At 35.3% G+C, this 27579-nt stretch overlaps 1 protein-coding gene and 1 long non-coding RNA gene across 4 annotated transcripts; one reads left to right on the forward strand and one right to left on the reverse strand.

The window, feature by feature from the left end:
* The first annotated feature begins 5396 nt into the window (after positions 1-5396).
* LOC139808117 (ATP-binding cassette subfamily C member 4-like) lies at positions 5397-26515 on the forward strand. 3 transcript variants are annotated; one of them, XM_071769772.1, is made up of 17 exons: positions 5526-5783; positions 9785-9895; positions 10044-10209; positions 11020-11250; positions 17921-18052; positions 20005-20196; positions 20359-20667; positions 20787-21281; positions 21607-21912; positions 22202-22390; positions 22775-23264; positions 23613-23843; positions 24029-24268; positions 24469-24731; positions 24794-25233; positions 25612-25741; positions 26247-26515. In XM_071769772.1, exons 1-17 carry the CDS (start codon positions 5680-5682, stop codon positions 26454-26456), a joined length of 4239 nt encoding a protein of 1412 aa, XP_071625873.1. In that variant the 5' UTR covers positions 5526-5679; the 3' UTR covers positions 26457-26515. The 3 variants fall into 3 exon arrangements, with proteins under 3 accessions (XP_071625875.1, XP_071625873.1, XP_071625874.1); XM_071769773.1 differs by having other exon boundaries at positions 5527-5753; XM_071769774.1 differs by lacking the exons at positions 25612-25741; positions 26247-26515 and having other exon boundaries at positions 5397-5783; positions 24537-24731; positions 24794-24934.
* On the reverse strand, positions 7635-9778 carry LOC139808118 (uncharacterized). Its single transcript, XR_011730792.1, has 2 exons — positions 8295-9778; positions 7635-8195 (listed from the first exon to the last, which is right to left on the reverse strand). It is a non-coding gene; the product is annotated as an uncharacterized lncRNA (long non-coding RNA).
* Positions 26516-27579: the final 1064 nt, after the last annotated feature.

Here is a 27579-nt window from a genome sequence, read left to right on the forward strand (position 1 = left end):
TTTTATCTCTTTTCCTTAGTATTATCAGGAATTACCCTTTATAATGTTTCTATACAAATTGTAGTACTGGTCAGTGATTAATTTTACATGGAATATTCAGTTCAGTACTTGAGTATTAATATTAAAATACTGGCCAGTGATTTATTACACATGGAATCCTTGGTTCAGTACTTCAGTACTAACATTGAAATACTCATCAGTAATTCAACACAAGTATTTTTCACCTAGTATTAAATGCTTTCTCAACAGAAATTTAATACTAAGTATTCAATACTCGTCCTGTATTAAATACTACTTTCATAAATTACTGACCAGTAATAAAATACTATGCAATACTTGGATCACAGTGATTCAAGTACTAATAAATACTTAATTTTAGTATTATTAATACACAAAATAAGTATTTATTACTAACCAGCTAGTAATACTTTTTTGTAAGGGTAGGACGCGTCGCGCTTGATCGCGCGTTTACATCGCAAATGATAACGGCCGATTTCAGGTCGGGTCACTAAAATACGCGACCTGATCTGAAGCCAGGTCCGATCGTTTATCAACTGTTTACAGCAGGCGGGCTAAATAATTTAGGTCGAATTTGAGGTACAGGCCATTGGCTACGTTTACACCCTGAAATTAGGCCGCGGCCTGTACCTCAAATTCGACCTAAATTATTTAGCCCGCCTGCTGTAAACAGTTGATAGACGACCGGACCTGGCTTCAGATCAGGTCGCGTATTTTAGTGACCCGACCTAAAATCGGCCGTTATCATTTGCGATGTAAACGCGCGATCAAGCGCGACGCGTCCTAAAAGCTTCATTTGCTTGTTTGGATTCGCTGCAATTCAGGGCGATCCCAAATACGATTCCGTCAATTTTTAGGTTTCTTTCGGTGTAAACGAATGATGATTAGACCTACTTCGGGTCACAATATAGGTCAGGCCGCGATCAGGTCGCTGGGTGTAAACGTAGCCTATTAATCAAAAATTCAGTCTAGACATTAATTATGCATGACAGTGGCTAGGTTTACAACCTAAATTTAGGCCGCGGCCTATACCTCGAATTCGACCTAAATTATTTAGGCCGCCTGCTGTAAACATTTGATAGGCGGCCAAAACTAGCTTCAGGTCAGACTTTAGGTTGAATTTGAGGTATAGGCCGCGGCCTAAATGTCCCGGTGTACCCGTGCCCATTATGCCCGTTCTAGACTGGAGGATGAGCCGACTCTCGGCTCATCCGAGTGAGTGGTGTAGACGGATAAAAATCTATAGTTTATGTATAGTTTATGTCACGTACACTATAGAAGGCGGATGAGCCGAGAGTCGGCTCATCGTCCAGTCTAGAACGGGCATTAGCATTACGGAAATTCGGGGTATAAAACATTTTCTCTTCCTATCTTTTTTTCTTTCTTCCTCCTTTTAATTCTCAATTACAAAACTTCACTCCATTAGCGGTTCACCGCTAATAAGTACATTATAGCATTAAATAATACATACACACTTGTAGTATTTTAATAATTATTACTTTTTTCTATTTTTAATCACACCACCTTTCTATACAGACCAAGCACTTCAAGTTTAGCGGATGATAGTATGGATCCTTCTGCACATTGTCAAAGTCAAGATACATCTGGTTTGCTCGTTCAATCATTTATTAAGAAACGACAGAAAAAACAGACGCACTTAATGAGTAATTATTTTCTTATATCACGCAATATAATAATGTTTTGTTATTTAAATTTTTACTTTTTTGCGAAAGTAATTTTACAAGAAAGTAATTTATAACGTTAATATTTTAAATAATGCCATTTTTAATTGCATCGTTTTTCAATGCAGACCAAGCACTTCAATTACAACGGGTTTTGATACGAATCCTACTGCTGAATGTTAAAGCCAAGAATCACCTGGTTTGCCCGCTCAATCATTTGAACAAGCGAGAAAAGAAACAAGCACACTTGATAAGTAATTATTCGATTTTTGAATATTATACAATGTAATGATATCCAAATATTTAAATATTTTGCGGTTGATTTGATGCGTTAAATTCTAAGGAGCGATTAAATTGGAATTATGCGGTTAGTTCTGAAGAAGACCAAGTAAGGCTCAAAACGTCGACGTTGTTTTTTATATTGCGAACATATTCGTTATCAAAGTGGTTTTAATAAATATACACCTATTAATAGCTCGTAATTTGGCCGTTTCTATTATTTAGCTATTGCTTTATCGAGCGAAATCGAATACTTATTTTAAATATGCTCTCTGCACAAGTATAACTTACATATGTAAAATTTTAAATAATTATATCGTCCACTTTTATTTCATTTGCAAAGGACCCCGCACACATCACAGGGAAAATTGGCCATCCGTCGAATTTGCTGAAAATTTAGTACGATGTAGTTCATGTCGTCCTGATCAAAAGTCATAATGGGCCCGAGGTCAAAGAATGGACAGTTTCCGAGATACGTGAAGTCAAAGGTCAATAATAGTGCCTCATTCAAAAATTCTATTCTTTGTGTATATCCGCACGTGAGCAATGTTGTTGTGTGCGTATGTACCATTCTACGTATGTGTGTGTGAGCGTAGCCTGGTTTGATATATGGCAATATTAATATGGCAATATAGCCACCTACGAAAGTAATGCACGGATCGAGATCAAACTTGGCCAGCGTGTTCACCGTCGAAAAAGGGTTTTATTTTTATTTAAGCATGCGTACCATAAGCATATTACCCTCACTGACATTATATTGACTTGATCTCGTACTCTCCGGTGTGACACAATGGCAGAGTTTCCAGATTGGTGATAGCTAATGAAGACAAGATCGGTTGATGATCCAGCCAATGAAGGCAAGATCGGTTGGTGATCCAGCCAATGAAGGCAAGATCGGTTGGTGATCCAGCCAATGAAGGCAAGATCGGTTGGTGATCCAGCCAATGAAGGCAAGATCGGTTGGTGATCCAGCCAATGAAGGCAAGACCGGTTGGTGATCCAGCCAATGAAGGCAAGACCGGTTAGTGATCCAGCCATTAAAGGCAATATCGGTTGGTGATACAGCCGAGGTATTGCTGCTACATTACAAACAAAGCAATTAATTCGATTTTGATTACGATTTGGCTGGATCATCAACCGATCTTGTCTTCATTAGCTATCACCAATCTTGAAACTCTGCCATTGTGTCACACCGGAGAGTACGAGATCAAATGGCAATATAATGTCAGTGAGGGTAATATGCTTATGGTACGCATGCTTAAATAAAAATAAAACCCTTTTTCGACGGTGAACACGCTGGTCAAGTTTGATCTCGATCTGTGCATTAGTTTCGTAGGTGGCTATATTGCCATATTAATATTGCCATATATCAAACCAGGCTACGCTCACACACACATACGTAGAATAGTACATACGCACACAACAACATTGCTCACGTGCGGATATACACAAAGAATAGAATTTTTGAATGAGGCACTATTATTGACCTTTGACCTCACGTATCTCGGAAACTGTCCATTCTTTGACCTCGGGCCCATTATGACTTTTGATCAGGACGACATGAACTACATCATACTAAATTTTCAGCAAATTCGACGGATGGCCAATTTTCCCTGTGATGTGTGCGGGGTCCTTTATACATCGAAAGTTTTGCATTTTCATAATTTCCATGTACTTGTAAAAAGGGATGATAATCGTAAAAACAGGTTTTTTTTTAATTTAAAAAACGCGCCAAGTATACGTGCTTCTTACAAAATTATTATTGAAAAATTAATTGATTTAATTTGGTCTTATAGTTTTATTTGTATTTCTTACTACAAAAACAATGATACCCAAAGCTTTGCGTCAAGTGAATATGATAAATTAGTAACGTCTGGTTTAAAAAAATAATGTTTCTTTATTATACTTATTGTGAACATGTTCTTTTTTAGAATAAGTCCCCAACCTGTTTTTTTTATTATGTAGCTTTACACACAAAAACAACTTGACGCGGGTTTTCTTTTTTCTTTAACCGTAAGTTTCGTGGATCTGTACGCGGTCTGGTAATTAGGTAAATTCGAAATATTATATCCATATAAACGTACATTCTAATAAATAAACTATGCATTTTTTTACCTTTGTGAGAAATTCTGCAAACGCTTGTTGAGGCGACCACTGTATCACATTTAGTATAAGACAATCTGTATTACACATTATAATGACACCAAGAAGACTAACACAGGAAGTTTTGAAATTATTTCGAGGAATTGAATCCTACGCTGATAAAGTGCACGACCTGTAAAAAAAAATTAAGATACTTCATCCATCATCCTGCACAAGAATATTAAGAATACACTTATGCCCGATCTACAATAGCTGTAGTAAGCTGTAGTAAGCCTCAAGATGTAAGAAACTGACCAATCACAGTCGATTATTCTCCTCACATTCGCCTGTAATTGGTCAATTTCTTACGGCTTGAGGCTTACTACAGCTTACTACAGCTATTGTAGATCGGGCATTAAACAGACATGGAATATACCCCGATGATGACATTCGTACACTACCTGACGACTTAAGGCAATATTACTCGGAATTACCGGGATATAAGGCAAAATGTAATAATTGTGGCAAAACATTATCCTGCTTAAGAGATTCGACAAATTTACAAGAACATTTAAGAAGACATTTTACAAGAATCCAGAGTCGAAATAAGTAAGGACACATATAAAAAGTTATTAAAATACCAAAAATTATATAAAATAAATGTAATGATAAAACAATCAATAGCTAAAGAAAATTGGGCGAATAAGAGATTTTATCGGGGCATCCATATAATATTTATTTGCAATTTTGATCCTAAAAGTCCACGTACACTTGGTGCGTTTTTTACCTTTCTTTGAAAAAGATGATATATTTGGAGATCTGTACGCGATCTGATAATTATGCAAATTTTAATTATATAGGTATATCATATATATACATACATTTTAATAAATAAACTATGTTTCTTTTTTACTTCGATTCTATAATTATTACCACACACGCCTCTGTGATTTCGAATTGATAAAGACGTCTGCCCGTCCCAGATTACAGGGATGTCCAGATTTGAATTCTGGGCTGAGGTCATATTTTTCACAATAAATTTGTTATAGTTTGTTTCCAAGAGATGTTTTATTTAGCACTTATGATTATTAAGTTAATTATCAATTTAATTACGTGTACACTTCGTCTTTAACTTGAGACTGTGTCTCAAGACCGACAGTACTCACGTGCAGTTTTCTGAGCTGCAAAAGATTGTATATTGCAAAAATATATCATTTGGCACAGAGATCCAGCTTGACCATTGCAATAAAGAATATTTCTATTACCTACTTGTAAAATTAAATTTTACTACAAGAATCGAATTAAACGAAAAAGAAGGAATCCGATACATGGAAAGAATCAAGTAAAATACAGCATGCAGAAAGAAAAAGAATATTTGCATTTATACAACGTATACAGGACAATTATCATTAATGTTTCTTAATTGTGGCATTACCTATCGGTAATGCTTAAAGCCGATAGAAGAAGCAATGACATAGTTTCAGTAAAGAATTGACTGTCAAAAAGCGTGCCTCGAGGCGGCAAAGAAAAAGGGAAAATTCTTCATTCATTGTTTGATTGTTTTCATTATTTTTCTATATTAGTTTGAAGTTGTCGAATTTATAGATAGTGCGAAAACATGGATAAGGACACGACTGACATGAAGCCAAACCCCAAGGAGACCGCGAATATCTTCAGTGTTCTATTTTTCTGGTTTGTTATCTCTCCGTGTGCAATGTGTGCGTACGTTCATGTTTGACGCTATTCTTTTCTATCTTAAAGTATTTTTAAAAATCTGAAAAAATTCACAAAACATTTGTCTACAGTCTACATTGTAGTTGACGATTTGATAGTTATTTTGATAAACATCGTTTATTTAGTATTTTTTGGCAGGCTTGCAAGTTTTACAGTTACGAGCAGATATCATTTTGGCCATAAACCCACGGAAAGATATGCACACGGATAGCTAAGATCTTAATGTATTCGTAAAAGAATAGGCGTTGAAAAAAGACCGAAACGTCTTTGCTTCTAATAAAAATTTTAATTTTCGCAAAACAGGAAAGATTTTAAAAAGGCAAAAATATTTTTTTTTTTTTTTAGAAAGAAAAACTTTTTTAAAGCAGAAGAATATTCTTCTTAAAAGCGAAATTGGGTAAAAGACTTTAGAAAGCCTTCACCCTCCGATTTTAATGAAATTTTACAGGTAGTAATATTTATTAAATGTAGTTTAAAACCACTAGTGAGGAGTTGTGGAAATGCTTATTTTTTGAAAAATTGCAATTTTAATTATTTAGCTTAATTATCGTATAATATTAAGTAGACTTGACGTCACTTAGAGAATACTATACTATAAATGTTATAGCCACCAGTTTCGTAGTGTTCCTAACATGCGGTTTTGTAATTGCATCGCACGTGAGAAAAGTCGAATAATTAAAATTTTAATTTTAATTCGGCTTAATTATTAACGTCTTTCAAGGTTTTAATATAAAAAAATTATTATAATTCAAAACAATTTTTGCTGAAATATTCATTTTATTAGTGTATTAGAAAACTGTATGTACAGTGTTTATAAAATAGAATAAAAGAACCAAAATATTAAAGAAGCTTATTTTTTTTACCTTTTTTGGCACTGTGAGCACCCCGCCTCACGTGGAAAGTTGGAAACCCATGTGGAACCATTTTATGTTAATAATAATCGCTGTACTTGCAAGGAGAAAGAATTGAACCATATAATTGGCCCGTATAATAAATATCATTTCTTGTTTATTTTTATAATAATGATACTTTGACAACTGCACTGTATGTACAGTTTCTTAATGCCCTAACAAAATAAAATATTTTAGCAAAATATTTTTATATTCTAATTTATTTTTATTTTGAAAAACATTAATTAAGCCGAATAATTAAAATTAGAATTTCTCGAAAACTACTAGTAGCTCCGATTATTTTTAGTAAATATTACGTACCTGTAAAATTTTATAAAAATCGAAGATTTATAGCCTTCTAAAGTTAAGCTCGAAATTGTATTGTTCCGACAAATAAAAAATCTTCATATTTTTTGAAAACAGAATTCTACTTCCTTTTCAAAATAAAGAATATTTTCGCTTGCATTGCGTTAGCTATTTTTCTAACAACATGTTTTACGTTATACTATTTATCTAAAAAGAATGGAAAATTGCGTAATTTTATCTCGCTATTTAGAAAATTGGTGTGCAATTTACGTCGAGTCATACCCTCGTATCTATTTTTACGTATCAGTTATCACTCGGAGTAAATACCCTCGTATCTACTCCGAGTGATAGCTGATACGTAAAAGTAAATACGAGGATATGACTCGACGTAATTACTGTAAGGTATGAAAAGGAGTCTCGCGATCCGAATATTATTGACACGTATAGAACGAGTCAAAAGAGATTATGGGCAATTACCAGATCTCTCATATAATGTCAGGATCAATGTCAGAAAATTAAGAGGGCAGAAGAAAACGGTACGTCTGTGCATAAAGCCAAGCTTCGTGTAAAAGAGATATTTCACGTATATTTCGGATACTGCTGTCACAGCGTATGCTAGGCTGCCTGCGACCGACCACGTACAATTTAACCCTATTCACTCCAACGTTTTTTTCACCCCAATAATCCTCCAACCATGCACTTTCGAGTTCCACGTGTTTTTTATAATGTTAATAGCTTTGAAAAATTCCCCAAAAATTATTATAATATCTTTGTACCTTCGACTAAAAATCAATGTAAAGAACATTTGAAAATCATTTATTTAAATATTTTTTAATAACAATTATATGTTGACAAACACACGTTACGACTCGTTTTACTTAAAAAATCATAACTCACGAACGAATTGACGAAGCTTAATGAACCAAAACGCAAATTAAAGCTAAAAGTAGTGCAAATGAGAAAAAAAATATGAGATAATTATTAATTAAATAGGAATACTTAATTTCGTCGCCGCAAATTTGGTAATTTTTAAATGGTACAGAAGGACTTTAAGGACTTAAAGAATGCTAGAAAAAGAATTTCTGAATAAGAAAAGGCGAATTTGAAGTGTGACAGATATTTTTTATGTAAAAAAATTAATTTTTTTTATATAATCGTAGCTCCTCCCCACCTCTTCCACCTGCCTCTGAGCCATAATAGACCTCTGTGGAATGTTAAATTTTTTTTTTAATGACAAAAATATTTTAAATACGGTTAAATTATACACAAAAATACATTTTTATCGAAAAAAATGCTCATTTACCTTTCACACAACACTGACGTAATCTTCCAACCATGCACTTTCGTGTCCCACCGAGATTTTGATTGTTCCCCGTTTCGAGAGTAAATGAGCTAAGACTTTGAAATTTTTACCTGAGGTTCCCTGCCACAATAACTTTTTTCCGGCGTGGAGGGGATTCTCCCACGATCATTTGTTTTCCGGAACAAACGACTGTTAGAAATTCGTGGGACACGAAAGGCATGGTTGGAGCGAATAGGGTTAATAACGCGGTATAAACGGTATAATCGGATGACCGATAATGACCGGGAACTCGTCTCGACTTGACGACTTGACGACGAAATCTCGCGACGAACGCTTTCTACAACGACCGGCGACGGACTCCGGAATTACTGTTTATTGTACGTGGTCGGTTGCAGGCAGTAGCCTAGCATACGCTGTGTAGGCGGTACCCGAAATATACGTGAATTATCTACTTTTACACGAAGCTTGGCTTCATGAACAGACGTACCCGTTTTCTTCTGCCCTCTTACTTTTCTGACAATATTCCTAATATTATTCCTGACATATTATATGAGAGGTCTGGTAATCGCCAATACTTTCTTCCGACTCGTTCTATACCGTGTTAATAATATTCGGGTCGTGAGTCTCCTAACCAATACCTTACAGCAATTCAGCCGTAAAATGAAAGGGTATAAGTAATTATGCCTAGTGATTCACTAGGCATAATTACTTATATCCTTTCATGTCTACGGCATTTTATATTAAATTTTATATATTATTATTAACACACACACACACACACACACACACACACACACACACACACACACACACACACACACACACACACACACAGCTCATATTGCATATGTTATATTGTACATACTATGTTGTATCGCCATTATCGCACATAAAGGGATTTATTTCTTTTCCTATATCTCTCAGACAATTTAGATTTATTTATAAACCAATCACACCTTCAAAGTAAATTTACAATGGAAAATACAAATAATAATGTATATCTAATTACGTATATAATAAGTGTTCAAAGTATAACACTTCCTGTCGTACATATACAGCCATAAACAAACAAAATTATTATAATACACCCCTTTTCTTCTGAATATCTTGAAACTGACTGAATGTAAGCTTTTTGTTGATTTCATCCTATATTGGCCTTGTAAATAGTTCAACCATTGAGGTACAAAGTCCATCCGAAGTGAACAGTTTTCTGAGTAATATTACTGTTTCTCTAAGAAAGATAATAGACTTTGTACCTTAACTGTTCGAACCATTCACAAGATCAATAAAAATGATGAAAACAGATTCATTCATTTCAAGTATTCATGCCAAGATATTCAGAAGAAACAAAGATATTAATACAAAATAATTTTGTCTACGGTTGTATATTTGTCATATATTTATTGATAGAAGAAGAAAAATAAAAAAACCATTTTTTTAATAACATCTTTAAGCTGTAGTATAATAAAGTATACCGATTGTGTAAACAGGTGGATGCGAGAATTATTTATGAAAGGCGCTAAGTGTGATTTAAAGGAATCTGATATTTATCGACCAATAAAAGCGGACGAATCTGAAAAACTGACCGATCATCTCGAGAAGTGAGTATCGCCTACATTAAAGACAAACGGACATACGTTAACGAAGAAACACATAAAAGGCCTGTTCTTTTTAACTGAACTTCTTGCACGATTCATCTTTTCTCTTTTTCTCTCAAACGCAAGTGTGTAACGCTTTTTTTTCGTCCAGGTACTGGAGTCACGAACTGGACAAACTGAAGAACCTGGAATACACTGAGAATAAAGACGGGCAGAAGGTGCCACTGAAGGAAAACGCTCGTCCGAAATTATACAAGGCGATCTTCAACGCTTTTTGGTTGCCATATTTTATAATCGGAATCTGGTTATTTATCCAAGTAAATTAATATTTTTGAGAAAAAATATTATATTAATAACTGCAACACTTTATTAGATAAATCGTCAAAATATAACAAAAATATAATGATTGCCCTATTCTGGACCTCTGCAAAACCATTGCAAATGGTAAAAATTTCATAATACATATATCTTACATAATCTTTTTGTACAATTGAATTACGAAGTTAATTTGTTGAAAAATTTGTTATTTTCAAACATTGTTTAAACGATAATTACTTAAACAAATAAAAAAAATTATTACAAAGAACCTTTAATCCTATGTATTAAATCCTATGTATTAAAATTTCAACTATTTACAAAATGGTTTTGCGTTTGCGGAGATCCAGAATGGAATAACAATCGTCGTACTTTATTGTGCGATTGTACACCAACTTTTAAACACAAAGCGCGCCTGAGGTTTGATAATGTCCCAGTGGTGAAAAATTTTATAATCTTATATTAAAATATAAATGTTCTTTAATTTGAACCGTTTTAAAAGTCTTTCGTACGTCAGATTCATCAGCTACATCAAAAATGGTCAAAAACACGTTTTTTAGGAGATTTAAAAATTCCATTTTTCTTGTGAACCGAACGTGATAACTGGAGGTTTTTGCCTTTGGATCAATTTCAGCGCACAAAAACTATAATAGAAAACTACTTTTCTTTTTCAGACTGCAAAATCACGTAAACTTGTGTAATTTGGGATCTCTCTCTCTCTCTCTCTCTCTCTCTCTGCTTTTTCTTCTTCTTAGATCTATTAAATTCACAAGTCTGTAGGAATCGTTAAATTTCAACGTTTTTACTTTCAGTGCAGCGTGGTACGCGTTGCGATACCGATCTTTCAGGATTGGATTATCGACTACTTCGCTAGAAACCAGATCGCGAAGTACAAGACAGAGAGGAACGAAGTGCTAATCTACATCAGCTCCATGGTCATTTGCAATATCATATCCGCTCTAATAATGCACCATACGATACTGCTGTCGCACCAGATCGGCATGAGGATACGCGTCTCCTGCAGTTCCCTCCTCTACCGAAAGGTAGTGTTGATTAATTTGCGTGTCCATGCGTTGATCCAAGTTTATTCCAGCGAGAAAGAGCCCTTTTTTCTAGCTGGAAATGTGCACTATATGTTCGCCATAACTAATTAAGTAATCTCTACTATTATATAAAGGGGAAAAGTTTGTACTGTTGTTCGGGATAATCTTAGAAACTATTGGACCGATTTTGAAAGTATTATATATGAAGTAGGAATAGAATTTCCCGGGGAGTGCTATAGGGTGTATAGTTCTTCGTTACCGATCTTCTGAAAACCGGTTTTTCTAATTTCTTCAATTTTTCAAGAAATAATTGACCGAATTTTAAAGAATTGTATATAAAGGTGCGTGTCCACCTGCGAGTAAAACTCTCGAGAGTAGCTCTCGAGATTGATTCTGACACTGTCCATTTGAGAGTAACTTTTCTGACATTGTACTCTCGCGAGCATCTCGTGAGAAGCCAGAGAGTATTCTTTCGGAGAGTTCTCTCAAAACCGTGTCCACTTACGTACTTTTTTAGTCGATCTCTGAGAGTGGTGACATCATAATGTCTCGTAAACGAAAAAACTTGCGGCTACTATAGTGGCTAGCATTATTTAAAAAAAAAAAAGGGTGTTAAATAACAACAAAAAGACCTTCTGGGTCAAACAATGGATCGATCGCAGGTGCCGGATCTGCTCTAATTATTGATAGCTTAAGATTGAAGACTCCCAACAATTAAAAGTTTCTGCAGACTTACAAATTGTGAAGTGGAATACATAGTGCGATATTATTATTTAGTTTTCAGTTTGCGAAATACCTTGATGTTAGATTTTTATATGTAAATATTTAATAATTTTATTTTCTTTTTTTTAAATGTAGGTACTTAATTCGCGATGTAAAAATGTATTTACTTTCAGCACTGTAAACTACAGTGTAACTATTATAAAACGTGCAAACTATGTAAAACTAAAGTGTAACTAATTATTGACCAAGTAATTAGAGAATGTATTAAAAATATTCTTATCTAATTCTTTAAATTATGAATTTTTTTCGCACTTTATTCGCAGAACATAAAAATTTAAAAATTTTTGAAGTAAAACTTCTTTAGGTACGGTAGTGAATTCGATTCGCGACACGAAAAAGTGTAACGGAAGTGAAACTTCTTTGGTACGGTAGTAAGTTCGATTGTGCAACATAAATAGTGTAACGAAAATTTGACCAATAGGCGTACGGCGTTGGCGAGATGGTTCTTCTTCTGGCACGGTAGTAAGTTCGATTATGCGACACGGAAAATGTAACGAAAATTCGACCAATAGGCGTACGAAATGAAACTTCTTTGGTATGGTAGTAAGTTCGATTGTGCGACACGGAAAATGTGACGAAAATTCGACCAATAGGCGTACGGCGTTGGCGAGACGGTTCTTCTTCTGGCACGGTAGTAAGTTCGATTATGCGACACGAAAAGTGTAACGAAAATTCGACCAATAGGCGTACGAAATTAAACTTCTTTGGTACGGTAGTAAGTTTGATTGTGCGACACGGGAAGTGTAACGAAAATTCGACCAATAGGCGTACGAAATGAAACTTCTTTGGTACGGTAGTAAGTTCGATTGTGCGACACGAAAAGTGTAACGAAAATTTGACCAATAGGCGTAGGCGTTGGCGAGACGGTTCTTCTTCTGAGTTCGATTATGCGATACGGAAAGTGTAACGAAAATTCGACCAATAGGCGTACGAAATGAAACTTCTTTGGTACGGTAGAAGTTCGATTGTGCGACACGGAAAGTGCAACGAAAATTCGACCAATAGGCGTACGAAATGAAACTTTTTTGGTACGGTAGTAAGTTCGATTGTGCGACACGGAAAGTGTAACGAAAATTCGACCAATAGGCGTACGAAATGAAACTTCTTTGGTACGGTAGTAAGTTCGATTGTGCGACACGGAAAATGTAACGAAAATTCGACCAATAGGCGTACAAAGTGAAACTCCTTTTGGATCGGTAAGTAAATTCGATTTTGCGACTCGAAAACGCGTCACGAAAATTCGATCAGGCGTACGGCACTGGCAAGACGGATATAGTGAGAACTGCGTATAACACTATATTTTCGAGTTGCGGGCGGCTTGGAGTGACTAATTCCGTTGCATTGTTTTTGTATTAATTTCAGAAAAGTTATGGCAAAGCCTTGCCTTCAGAAGTTTCACTTCTAACGCGCGTGGCGACCACACGCATGATTTTTTTTTTATTTCTGTCACAGTAGTTATAAAGTATCGTATTCTACAATAGTACATGATTTCCGCATTATTCAATAAGTTCCTTTGTGTCATCAAAGGAACAAACTTTTGCCATCTCGGTTTTTACTCTCAACATGTAGCTCTCAAAATACGAACAGCGTTCGAGTTTGGCGAGCTGATCTCCGAGAGTAAAATAACGTTGTGTCGATTTGCGAGTAGGTCTTAACAAGTTCGCTCGCCGAGAGTTGCGATTCATTCTCCGTTAGGTACTCTCATGAGTATGTCCATTTGCTAGAATCAATCTCGAGAGCTACTCTTGAGAGTTTTACTCGCAGGTGGACACGCACCATTAACAAGTTCGCTCGCCGAGAGTTGCGATTCATTCTCCGTTAGGTACTCTCATGAGTATGTCCATTTGCTAGAATCAATCTCGAGAGCTACTCTTGAGTTTTACTCGCAGGTGGACACGGTGGACAAGGGTAGAATTTCCCGGGGAGTGCCGTAAAGTGTATAATTTTTCGTTACCGATTTTTTTTAGAACCGGTATCCGAAAATTTTTTAATTTTTCGGGAAATAATTGACCGAATCTTAAAAAATTGTATATAAAACAGGGGTAGAATTTCCCGGGGAGTGCTATAAACTGTATAGTTTTTTGTTACCGATTTTTATTGGAACCGGTATCTAAAATTTTTCAAATTTTTCGGGAAATAATTGACCGAATTTTAAAGAATTGTATATAAAACAGGGGTAGAATTTCCTAATAAAGGGATTACCGATTTCAGTCTAAAAAAATGTATGTAATTGTTTTGATTTCTGCAAATTTTGAGATATCAAGCTAACTTTTTTTGTGGATAAAATATTATTATATTGAATTTGGTGAGAATCGGTGATTACCGATTTTATTCCTTGGTTTTTTAATTGAAAAATTGAGGTTCTGTGTACATCGCGAGCGAGCAATCTCAAAATTCCCGAAAAAACGCTTGGGTAAACAAGGGATGTTATCACTGATCGGTAAGTGAAATATCGGAAAAGCGGAAATGACTCAATAGTGTGAAACTCGAGTAGAAAAAGACCGGTTACGACATGTTTAATCCACGAAAACATTTATGCGGTCCAATTTGAAATTAGAGGCATTTATAGTTATGATTCAAATTACGAATATCAATTTTATCCAAATGTAATAATTGGGAAAATAGATGCAATATGTGATCATTGTCAAGTAAAAAAGTTTAAAACTTAAGCACCCCTAGAATGTGTTATTCATGCATAAAAGTTAAACTACCGTCTTTAAATCAACCACCCGACACACTCCTTATGGTTGTCCACAATAAGGATATTGAAACACAAATGAAGTCGTTTCAAGAAAAACGACTCCCGGGCGAAGCCCGGGTAACCAGCTAGTAATTTATATAACGTTTAACGCGAATCCTTAGATCAACGTAAAAAATTGATCAATGTTGGAAAATATTTTCACATATATTATATAAAGTAACTGAGGGGAATATGCCACTCGTTATGTTTAACAAAGCTACGGTTAAAAGCGCTAATGCCACTTTGTAACACTTTTGTATCTTTTCTTTCTTTTTAATAGTAAACAATCAAAATATTATATTAAAATCATATACAAATAACAGGTAAAAGAAGAAAAAAGGAGGCCAGTATGCAAACATACTTCAAAGAAAATGAAAAACAGGAAAAAAATCAAATTTTTGTTCAGAGTGGCATATTCCTCCCAGTTACCCTATAAGCTAGTCTCCATCTGATTGTGAAGAGATTAGTTTCGATGTCGAAAAAAATTAACTTAAGGGGATGCTGGAGACAGGTCTGTTTTACCACGAAATTTTCAGACACACAAATCTTTTGATTGATTTCACCGAATTAAAAATTTTTTGTCCAGAATTAAAGTATGGACGATAACGAAGACGGCAGGCACCAATTGCGTATAAAAAACGAAAAAAAATTAGAAAATTACATTTTTATTTTCGATTCTGCGGTCGACTCATGACAACATTTGCTGCAGATAAAAGTTTTAGACTGTGTACGTATACAAAAACCTTGCAGCCGTCACGGAAATACAATAAAGAAGAATCCTGTGCTTGCAGAAATGAGCTGCGAGCTTTAGTATAAGAGAAAAGTATGTTAGAAAATTTCATATGCACATGTTACGCGTCTCCCCGAATTCAGCCAAAAACTCTGCGCTCTGTATGTATGTGCAGAGAGAAGCCTGAGAGAGGCCACGGGCGCGATTTCGCTGTAACTTTATTTTGAAGCGCCTCTATGTCCACAAAATGTGGACATTGAACTACGTGGCCAATGTCTATAAATATGTAGGTAATGTCCACGATTTTGTGGTGCTCTTCCGTGCTATGTCTACGACCTCGTGGTAACATATCCTCGAGGATCCTCGAGGATCAACGATTAAATAGAATAGATACGGCCAGTTTCACCGTCTTTCGATTCACGAGGCGAATAGACACGATTAGGAATAAGAATAGGAATAGGAATAGGAATAAGAATAGGAATTGTAAAAAATATTTTACATATATATTACATCTATATTACTTTTTATTTTTTAATTATAAAAAATGACATTAATGCCCCTACCCCTACCTCTACCTCTGCCTCTACCTCTGACCCCACCCCTACCTCTTCCCCTGGCTGTTCCTCTTCCTCTTGCTCTTCCTCTTCCAAGTGTAGCCGCAAGGGCCGCATGTATAATGTTTTGTAAATCTCGTGTCTGAAACAGAAAATTTAAAAAACATGTTAATACATGCAAAATAAAGAAGTAATAATAACTAATTAATTATAAAAATAATTATAACAATAATCTATATATCTATACTGTTAAATCGGGTTATTTCTATTTCCGGATATTCGAATATCTAACTTCATGGATATTATAAAAAAATCGGTTATCCGGAAATAGAAATAACCCGATTTAACAGCATAGATATATAGATTATTGTTATAATTATTTTTATAATTAATTAGTTATTATTACTTCTTTATTTTGCATGTATTAACATGTTTTTTAAATTTTCTGTTTCAGACACGAGATTTACAAAACATTATACATGCGGCCCTTGCGGCTACACTTGGAAGAGGAAGAGCAAGAGGAAGAGGAACAGCCAGGGGAAGAGGTAGGGGTGGGGTCAGAGGTAGAGGCAGAGGTAGAGGTAGGGGTAGGGGCATTAATGTCATTTTTTATAATTAAAAAATAAAAAGTAATATAGATGTAATATATATGTAAAATATTTTTTACAATTCCTATTCTTATTCCTATTCCTATTCCTATTCTTATTCCTAATCGTGTCTATTCGCCTCGTGAATCGAAAGACGGTGAAACTGGCCGTATCTATTCTATTTAATCGTTGATCCTCGAGGATCCTCGAGGATATGTTACCACGAGGTCGTAGACATAGCACGGAAGAGCACCACAAAATCGTGGACATTACCTACATATTTATAGACATTGGCCACGTAGTTCAATGTCCACATTTTGTGGACATAGAGGCGCTTCAAAATAAAGTTACAGCGAAATCGCGCCCGTGGCCTCTCTCAGGCTTCTCTCTGGTATGTGTAAGAATCTGTGAGCACTTCTTTATCGACGCTGGTCGAGTTTGCCTGCGCTCTGTATGTATATGTAAGAATCGGTGAGCACTTCTTTATCGACGCTGATCGAGTTCGCCCGCGACTCCAGCATCCCCTTAAGGTGATGCTGGAGCCGTCTGTATAACCGACAAAATTACCATTTTCTATGTTATCGACTATATCTGTCCTTGTATAGACAAAGATATAGGACAAGGATAGCACGCTACATTGCACGCACACATACGCACGATGCACATCGACATTATACTTTTATATTACGCTTCTAAATCTTGATTTGGAGGGTTTATCGATGTTTTTCTTGTTGTGCAATTCGGAGGAACTTGTTTTCCCGTTCGTACCAATGGTATATATCTCTTATATGAAATACATCTTGTGACGAGCTGACAGCTCGCCGCAACTCCAGACGCCATATTGGGATAAAAGTAGGATAAGGAAATCTGTACTTCCGTAATTTTTTCTCGTTTTCTATATAAAATCGGAATTCCCCCGAATCATTAATGTATGTACTGCAATTCTGGAGAAGGATTTTTAATTCTGTCAAATTAATACGACGCTACGTGCCGACAAAAAATGCCGGTAAAACAGACGGCTCCAGCATCCCCTTAAACCATTTATTTTTAATGCTTTAAAAAAGTGGTTATATTTATATGGTGATTTACATATGACGTTCATTTAAGGAAAGTAGGATAGAAATCGATATCAGAAAGAATGTTATTTACTAAATATATTATAAATATATTATAAATTATATTATAAATTCTATTATAATTAAAATTATATTATAAATATATTATAAATATATTATGTAGTAGTAGAACCTATAATTTTTTTTCAAAACTGTTGCAGTTATTACGTTTGAACAGAGCGTCCATAGACCAAACCGGTACCGGACAGATCACGAATCTTCTCAGCAATGATGTCAGTCGCTTCGATGAGTTAATGACATTCCTGAATTACATATGGATCATGCCTATTCAGGTAATTTTTCATCCTTGTGAAAAGTATTCGTGTGCATTCTGAGAATATCTATATCTATCTATACTATTATATAAAATCCTTACGGGTGGTGTATGTTTAAACGTTAATAACTTAAAAACTTTTGGACCGAATTTTTATCACAAGTATATGAAATAGGGGTAGAATTTTCCGGGGAGTGCTATAGAGTGTATAGTTTTTTGTTACCAATTTTCTGGAAACCGATTTTTTTACTTCTTTATTTTTTAAATATAAAAGAAATTAAAGAAATTGGTTTCCAGAAAATAGATAACGAAAAACTACACACTCTATAGCACTCCCCGGAAAATTCTACCCCTATTTTATATGGTTTTAATACAAATTCGGTCTAATAGTTTTTAAGTTAAAAACGTTCAAACATACACCATCCGTAAGAATTAAAAAAATTAAAAAAACAAACGTTATTAACTTAAAAACTATTGGACCAAATTTGTATTAAAACCATATAAAATAAGGGTAGAATTTTTCGGCGAGTGCTATAGAGTGTATAGTTTTCCGTTATCTATTTTCTGGAAACCGATTATTTTAATTTTTTTAATTCTTACATGTGTGGTGTATGTTTGAACGTTTTTAACTTAAAAACTATTAGACCGAATTTGTATTAAAACCATATAAAATAGAGGTATAATTTCCCGGGGAGTGCTATAGGGTGTATAGTTTTTCGTTACCGATCTTCTGGAAACCGGTTTTTCTAATTTCTTCAATTTTTCGTGAAATAATTGACGGAATCTCAAAGAATTGTATATAAAACAGGGTTAAAATTTTCCGGGGAGTGCCATAAAGTGTATAATTTTTTGTTACCGATCTCTTTGGAAGCCGGTTCCGAAATTTTTTCAATTTTTCGGGAATTTATTGACCGAATCTTAAAGAATTGTATATGAAATAGGGGTAGAATTTTACGGGGAGCGCCATGATGTGTACAGTTTTTGTTACCGATCTTTTTGAAAACTGGTTTTTTTTTTAATTTTTCCAATTTTTCAGGAAATAATTGATTGAATCTCAAAGAATTATACATGAAGTAGGGGTAGAATTTCCCGGGAAATGCTATAAAGTGTTACTATTTTTTGTTACCGATCTTTTTGGAAACCGGTTTCAAATAACCGAATCTCAAAGAATTGTACATAAAGTAGGGGTTAAATTTCCCGGGGAGTGCTATAAAGTATATAATTTTTCGTTACCGATCTTTATGGAAACGGGTATCAGAAGTTTGACAAATTTTTGAGGAAATAATTGATTGAATTTTAAAGAATTGTATATAAAACAGGGGTAGAATTTCCCGGGTAGTGCTATAAGCTGTATAGTCTTTCGTTACCGATCTTTTTGGGAACCGGTATCTTTTTGGAAATCGGTTACAAAATTTTTCCAATTTTTTAAAAAAGAATTGAGTGAATCTTAAAGAATTGTATACGACGGAATTGAACTTCAGTGGATAAAAAAGTAATATTTTTCAATTTATAGCATTTTAGAGAGAGAGAAAGAGAGAGAGAGAGTGAGAGGGGGGAGGGAGAGGAAGAAGGATAGGGAAAGGGAAAGAGGGAGAGAGGGAAAGAGAGATAGAGGGAAAGGGAGAGGAAGAGAGAGAAAGAGAGAGAGAGAGAGACTATTTGCGTGTCTTAATACACATGTCCTCCGGGGCGAAGCCCGGGTAACCAGCTAGTTCTAATATAATTAACATCAACAACGCTTATCCCTTCCTTTAAATAAATAGCTCAAATTATTTAATCTCTTTCTTAAATTGATAAGTATGTCTAATAATTATAATCTAATTCATATAGCAATTAGTTATACATCTATATCTATTTATGTGCAATTTATTGTTCCACTAATTAGCTGCAAAAATATAAAATATCTTCTTTTTTTTTATGTTCACATTACTTTTTATAAACATCTGTTAATATTGACCGTTTCTCTTATAGATCATGATCATAGGAACTATTATGTGGCAAAAGATTGGTATTTCGGTTTTTGCCGGCATCGGAACGCTGTTGATCATCACCCTAGTGGCACAAGGGACCTTCAACTTGTTGATCCCCAAAATCAGAGCTATGATCGCGACACTGACCGACCGAAGATTGCAGTTGATGAGTGAACTCGTAGCCGGGATACAGGTATCGCCGGATATTTGATAAGTTACTTTATTGTTAAACAACCGAAGATATGTGAAGACGCTAACGTTCAAGTGTCAAATTCAAGTGCTAAATGAGATTGCCTGCAATGCTAAGAAAACAATTTTGTGAAACAAACTTGCAGGATCATAATTCTCGTTTCAGGTGGTAAAAATGTACGTTTGGGAGAAACCGTTTAGCAAGATCGTGTCGATGACCAGAGAGCTGGAAATCAAAGAAATCAAATTCTCGTCGTACGTGCTCGACGCATACTTGGTCATAACAAACTTCACCGATCGACTGGCCCACTACTCCACTTTGATAATGTTCGTCCTAAGTGGAAATGACTTGACTGCCGATGTTACCTTCGTAACATTGACGTACTTTAGTATTCTTCATATTACCGTCGGGGTGTGCTTTCCGCTGGCGCTAATAAAGCTAGGCGACTCAATAGTGTCTACGAACCGATTGGAGGTGCATATTGTCACATTATATATTTCCAAATTCGCGATAAACTATTAAATCAATTGTTTTACAATATATCCTATAGTTTGACCGGTACGCAATTATTAAAATGCGCTTAATTTGTACAGGACTTTCTGCTGATGGACGAAGTGAACATGAAACGTTTAGAGAAGACGCCGCAGTTACAGGATAAATCTCAGAAATCAAACAAAACGACTAATGTAGAGAATCACACAGACAGGTACATCTCAAAAAATGAGACTATCGCGCTTTCGGAACTTCAGGAAACTTCTGACCTTCCGGTCTGCGTGAAGCTTCAGCAAGTTTCCGCCAATTGGATAAACGGCCAATTGCCGCCGACTTTGTGCAATATCAACTTGACCATCAATCCGGGCCAGTTATGCGTCGTGGTTGGCGCCGTGGGCTCCGGCAAATCGTCTTTGTTACATCTGCTGCTGAAGGAGTTGGATCCCGGCGCGGGTTCAGTGCTTCTCACCCAGGGCTCTTCGAAGAACAGTTTTCTGCGCATTTCCTACACCAGCCAGGAACCCTGGCTCTTCAGCGGTACTGTGAGAGACAACATACTCTTTGGTCAACCCTACGACAAGGCCAGATATATTCAAGTAATTTTCCAGACAGTTACCGCAGATATTGTATAATGTTCATGTATCCCTGTTGTACGTTAATATTGATAACTTTTTTGTAACTTTACATTATTTTCATATCCTTCAATCTTTTGCTTCAACAATTAATTAGACGTGAATCACCATTGATTTGTTATCAATTAAAGAAAATATGTCTCAGCGAGTACTATAAATTTTGCCGAATCTTTAATGTGTATGATTCTATCTATATAAAAGAGAAATAATGTCTAATATTTTATTTCAAGCTTTTTAGCATTTTACAGTATATTTCTCACTTTCTGTGATTGACTGGCAAACGTTTTAGGTGGCAAATGTGTGCGCCTTGACAAAGGATTTCCGGCAGTTTCCACAAGGAGACATGACGATGATCGGCGAAAGAGGTATAACTCTGTCCGGAGGCCAAAGAGCGCGAGTCAATCTCGCGAGGGCGGTTTATAGGCAGGCGGATCTTTATCTGTTCGACGATCCCTTAAGCGCAGTGGACTCTCGTGTCGCCAGGCACCTCTACAGAAAGTGCATCACCGAGTATCTCCACGGCAAGACGAGGATACTCGTCACCCATCAGTTGCAATTTCTCAAACGCGCGGATCACATCGTCGTGTTGAATCGAGTGAGTACCGCGTAGAATATTCTTTAATCGGTATTTCAATTTTTATTTCATTATTACATTCCAAATTTCAACTTCAAATCCATGGCATTTCTATCCGGACTTGGCGGACTTGATTCTTTCAAATCATGTAACAAACTTGAAAAATTTAGCGTGAAATTTGCCGAGTAAAGAGACTCAGTTTTATCGTTTTAAAATTCTAAAAAATATTTATAAATTTATATCTAAAAATCTAAATCATAAATAATTATAAAATTTTGGTAGATTAAATATCTTGATTTTATTTCCAAAGGGTTTCGTGAAAATGCAAGGAGTCTATAACGAATTAGTACAATCAAATAAAGATTTCATTGGGATGTTGGACAATTTGAGTCACGAAGCACAGAAGAAGGAACAGAACATGAGAAGAACCTTGGAAATGTCTACGAGACAAATGTCGATAACGCGACATGATTCGGAATTATCGACCGCGAGTTCCATTGTAAGATAAACCTTATCTCTCGCCCTTTTTAATTAAAAAACGGGAACCGTCAAAATTTTTCATGTATAAAATTTGTTTAACACAAATACATTCGTAGCGAGACAAGATAATTGAAAAAAGTATATTTATATGACATATGTTCGCGCTAAAGATAATTAATACAGATTTAGTTACTGATTAGCAAACTAACAAAGTAATTTAAAGAAAATTCCCGAAGTATGCTATAATCAGAGAAGATAAGTGGTTCCTAAATATTTATTAATTTTCTTAACATTGTTTTCTTAATATTTTTTGTGATCATATAGCGCGACTATCTTTATCGAGCTGCGTCCGTTGCAAAAGTCAATCAACTAATTAGATTGTTATTTTGTTTTCGCCCACCAGTCGGACATTGATGATTCGGATTATGCGGAGAACAGCCTGGAAGCTGAGATGATGGCATGCGGCCGAATATCTGGCAGAGTGTACAAGGAATATATCCATCACGGCGGCAACTACTTTACCTTGTTCACGTTGCTGCTGCTCTTCGTCATCAGTCAGGTTGCCACCACAGGGAATGATTACTGGCTCTCGTACTGGACCAACTTGGAGAATGTTAGGCGCATTAAAAATTCTAGTGAGACCAAACAGTTCGCAAACATGTACAACAACAGTTTCCTTGGGTCGATCTTCTCACTGAATCCAGACGGCCTGCTCAGTACCGTGGATGCCGTATACGTATACACATTCTGCATCATCGCCTGTATTACTAACATACTGTTCCGCAATTTACTCTACACGCAAATCTGCACGAACTCGAGCTGCAACCTCCACAATACCATGTTCTCCAATCTGCTGCATGCGCGCATGTCCTTCTTCCACACCAATCCTTCTGGTGAGGAGCAATCGCTATAGGCAAAGAAAATAATCGCGTTAAAGACAGATTTTGATGAATTTACGAGAGAGTTTACGAGAGATTTTGAAGAGTTTCCGAAATTTAAATCCAGAAGCAAGAAGTTTGACATATTTTAATCGAGTTTCATTTTATCGAGCAATCCAAATAATTTTTATCCTTATTTATAAAGATATGATGCAGCACATAATCTTCGCATATCTATACTATCAGAAATCTAAATAATCAAAACTATATGTATAATTAGTCAATTTTTTATTTCGATCCCCGATCTTCAATTCCTAGATATCTGTTAAATTTTGTTCAGATTTAGAGGTTTTTGTGTTCCAGGGAGAATTTTAAACAGATTTTCGAAGGACATGGGCACTATGGACAAATTGCTACCCAGAGTGATGTTAGAAGCGCTCCAAGCGTTTTGCACAGTGTGCGGTGTATTGACCATGGAGGCGATAATTAATCAATGGATACTGATACCGATAGCAGTACTGTCCGTGTTATTTTACTTCGTGACGATATTCTATCTAAGAATCGCTCAGAACTTCAAACGTCTCGAAGGCATATGTAAGTATTAGAACATATAACTTTTCATTAGATAAAGAGCGAGAATGGATACGCGCGGGCCGCGGAGCATCTCCTTCCTAGATTTCGTTAGACATCTGTCATCAGATTTGGATTTTTAAGTTCTCACCCGGCATATAAGATCTGTAAGTTTCAGAAGTTCTCAAATTCGCGTTTGTAATTTTCAGCGAAAAGTCCGATATTCTCACACGTAAATGCTACGCTGAACGGCCTGGCGACGATCAGAAGCGGCGGCGTCGAAATCGAGAAGATGATGCGAAGACAGTTCGACATGTTGCAAGACTGTCACAGCGGCACGTGGTACCTCTTCATAACAAGTTCGGCAGCCTTCAGTGTCTTTATGGATCTAGTCCTGAGTCTATTCATCGCTTTGCTTTGCTTCTCCCTAATACTGATGAATGAAAATGGTAAATTATAACTAATTAAAATATTCTTGTTAAGAATTTTTATTAAGTCTTCATAATTTCGAAGGATTTCGAGAAAATACAGAAAGCTATAAAGGGCCCTTATTTCCGTGAGAGATTATTATATGTTGAAAAATACGTTTGAACAATCGTGAAAAATTTTCGAGTTATTACTAATTCTTTTATTTATCTTCATGGTGCAGACAGTGTAGAAGACAGCGAAGCAGGCCTGGCGATATCGCAATCATTGATTTTAGTCACCTTTCTGCAGCATGGTATAAAACAGTTCACCGAGACGATGTCGCTAATGATCTCCGTGGAAAGAGTTCTCCAGTACACGAATCTTCCCCAGGAAGATCCCATTACCTCGGACAATCCGCCGCCGTCTACATGGCCGTCCCAAGGACAACTGATCTTCAAGGACGTCACTATGAAATATCGCAGTGATCATCCACCTGTCTTGAAAGTAGGTAAACCTTTTTTTCTGCAGACATATTTTATGTTTTATCACACCGTCGCGTTTCACAGAATCTGAACGTATCCATCGAACCTGGCTGGAAAGTTGGAGTGGTGGGACGAACAGGCGCGGGCAAGTCCTCCTTAATCTCAGCGCTTTTCCGTTTATTCAACGAAGGTCTGGAGGGCGAGATTAAGATCGACGGTCGGGATACGAGCACGGTAGGCCTGAACGAGCTGCGTTGTAAGATTTCCATCATACCGCAAGAACCAGTGCTTTTCTGTGAAAGTCTGCGTTACAATCTAGACCCGTTCAGTCAATACGATGATATGAAGCTGTTGGAGGTGTTGCGACAGGTCGAGTTGAACGACGTCACATTGGATCAGGAAATCTTTTACAGCGGGCACAACTTCAGCGTCGGCCAGAGACAGCTTATATGTCTGGCCAGAGCCATTCTAAGAAACAATCGTTTGCTCGTTCTCGATGAGGCCACGGCCAATATTGATTTGCAGTGAGTCTCGACGATTTTTTTACAGTAGAATTGTGTTTAATTTTTAAATATTGTTTGATAAAGATCAAGGTTTTGATTACTTGATTGTTAACAAATACGAATAAATTATATAAGTAATTATAAATTATATCATTTATAAGTAATTGAAATTTTTTACTAGTAAAGTATTAATTTTCCGATTGAGTATCTCTACTGTGCGATAAAGTACAATGATCAGTATTTATTTTGTAATAAATTCAAGAATTTAGAAGAAACAAACTTTTTGAATTAAATCAGATTTCCAGTAAGAGTTCTGTATTCTGTAGCTGTAAAACACTGTTGTAATTAGTTTTTGAATTATTTTGTGGATTTTCTCTAAATGTGTATTTCTATTTCTAGTACCGACGCTTTAATTCAGGACACAATAAGGAGTAATTTTAATGAATGCACCGTCATCACAATAGCACATCGTTTGAATACCGTTATAGACAGCAATCGGATTATCGTAATGGAGAACGGCTCCATCGTGGTTGGTATATTTACTTTAATAAAATATATATTAGAAACTATGTTTAGTAAACGCAAATTAAAAAGTGTAGTTTTTTCTATAAATGTCTACAAAGAAAATTGGTTTATATAATTGTTCTAATCATATAATTAATGGCACAAATAGTTTCTCGATAAAGAGAACGTTTACATAGTAGAAAATATAGAAGAAAAATCATCGTAAAATGGACATTCAGTGTCCGAGTTTTTACACTTAAAATTGTCTGAAGAAGGAGTTAAAATTATATAAATAATGTGTTGCAACGTATCCATGAAAATTTACAGGTTTTCGAAAAATTCTCGTTTAAAATTAATTTAACATGATTTCTTCGAAGTTGATATTTTATTGAACAATACGTGTTCTTTCCTAAAAAAAATCAGTGCTAATATGTATAAAATCTAACCAATTTTTGTAGAAAATTTTGTAATTTCTTCAAGAAAAGTTTCCTATTTGTTATTTTTGATAATGAGAATTTTCACGCCAACAGGAATTTGGTTGCCCGTACGAGCTGTTGCACGACAAACCAAAAGGCTACTTCTCGCAAATGGTGGAGAAAACGGGCAATCAGATGGCACAAAGTCTTCTGGAACAGGCGAAGAAGGCTTGCGAGAAGAACAACGATCATCGTGAAGTGACCTTATCCATTAGACCTTATCGGCGCAAAATATCGAAAGCAAGAGCGACGTCACAATTATAGAATAATCCGCTTTATAGATTTTGTATTATACCAAAAAAATATATCTATATTTAATTATATACATATCTATATACCTTATTATATACAGAGTAATTCAAACTTATTGACAAACTTAAGAATCGTATAGAGGTGTCGGAATAGAGAAACTTTTGACTAGGAACCTATTTGTCAAGAAAGAAAAGATTAAAAAGGAAAAAAGAATGTTGTGTAAGAAGATTACATAAATCGAGGATAAGCTGCGGCTTTTGGTTTAGTGTATTACATCCCAATTTCTCTATTCTCTTTTTAGTTTTAGTTTAAACTAAATAATTAACAAAGTGTTCATTTGTCTCCTTTAAATGAATTTTTTAAGCTAAACTTTGACTAAAAGATAAGTTACTAATAAAAGATATAAGTTTATTTCTTTGTGTTGTCAAAAGTTAGAATTTTTAAATCTTACAATTAAATAATAACCAGTGAATAAGGTAAGGATAAATTATTGCAATAATTTATCATCACATGCCTCTGTGATTTCAAATTGATAAAAACGCTTGTCCCAGATTACAGGGATTACAGTCCAGATTTGAATTCCGGCTGAGGTCATATTTTTCACAATGTTATTGTTTGTTTCCAAGAGATGTTTATTTAGCATTATGATTATTAAATTAATTATCAATTTAAGGGAGAATATACACCTAGAAGCGCGAAAAAAAAGCAATTTTTGTGAATTTTTTTAAGGAAACCTATATGAATTATGGTATTGGTATTTTTTCTACATGAAAGTACACACTTTTAAGAATATGTTAAATTTTTTTTATTAAAAAATATTCAATATTGGCGGAGTATTCTTAGGTTCTGTCGACTGCCGCAAAAAAAAGTCTTCCCATTTCATCTGTTATCATCAGAATCAAAAAAACCAAAAAGATTATTAAAATTGACACTATAATTTAGTCTTTGTCGTAGGGGTTTTTAAAAATATCGATTTTTGACAAAATGGCGGGCGTTTGAATTTAAGCTAGCGATTTTTAAGGAAAAATTTGGGTTTATATGTGCATTTTCAATAATTTTTTTAGAGATGTTGCCACCAAAATTTTCACTTGGCTTTTTTTGGGTGGTATGTGTTAGCACTATACTTGTTAATAGA

This window comes from Temnothorax longispinosus, chromosome 2 (genome assembly GCF_030848805.1).
Source record: "Temnothorax longispinosus isolate EJ_2023e chromosome 2, Tlon_JGU_v1, whole genome shotgun sequence".
Lineage (NCBI taxonomy): Eukaryota > Metazoa > Arthropoda > Insecta > Hymenoptera > Formicidae > Temnothorax > Temnothorax longispinosus.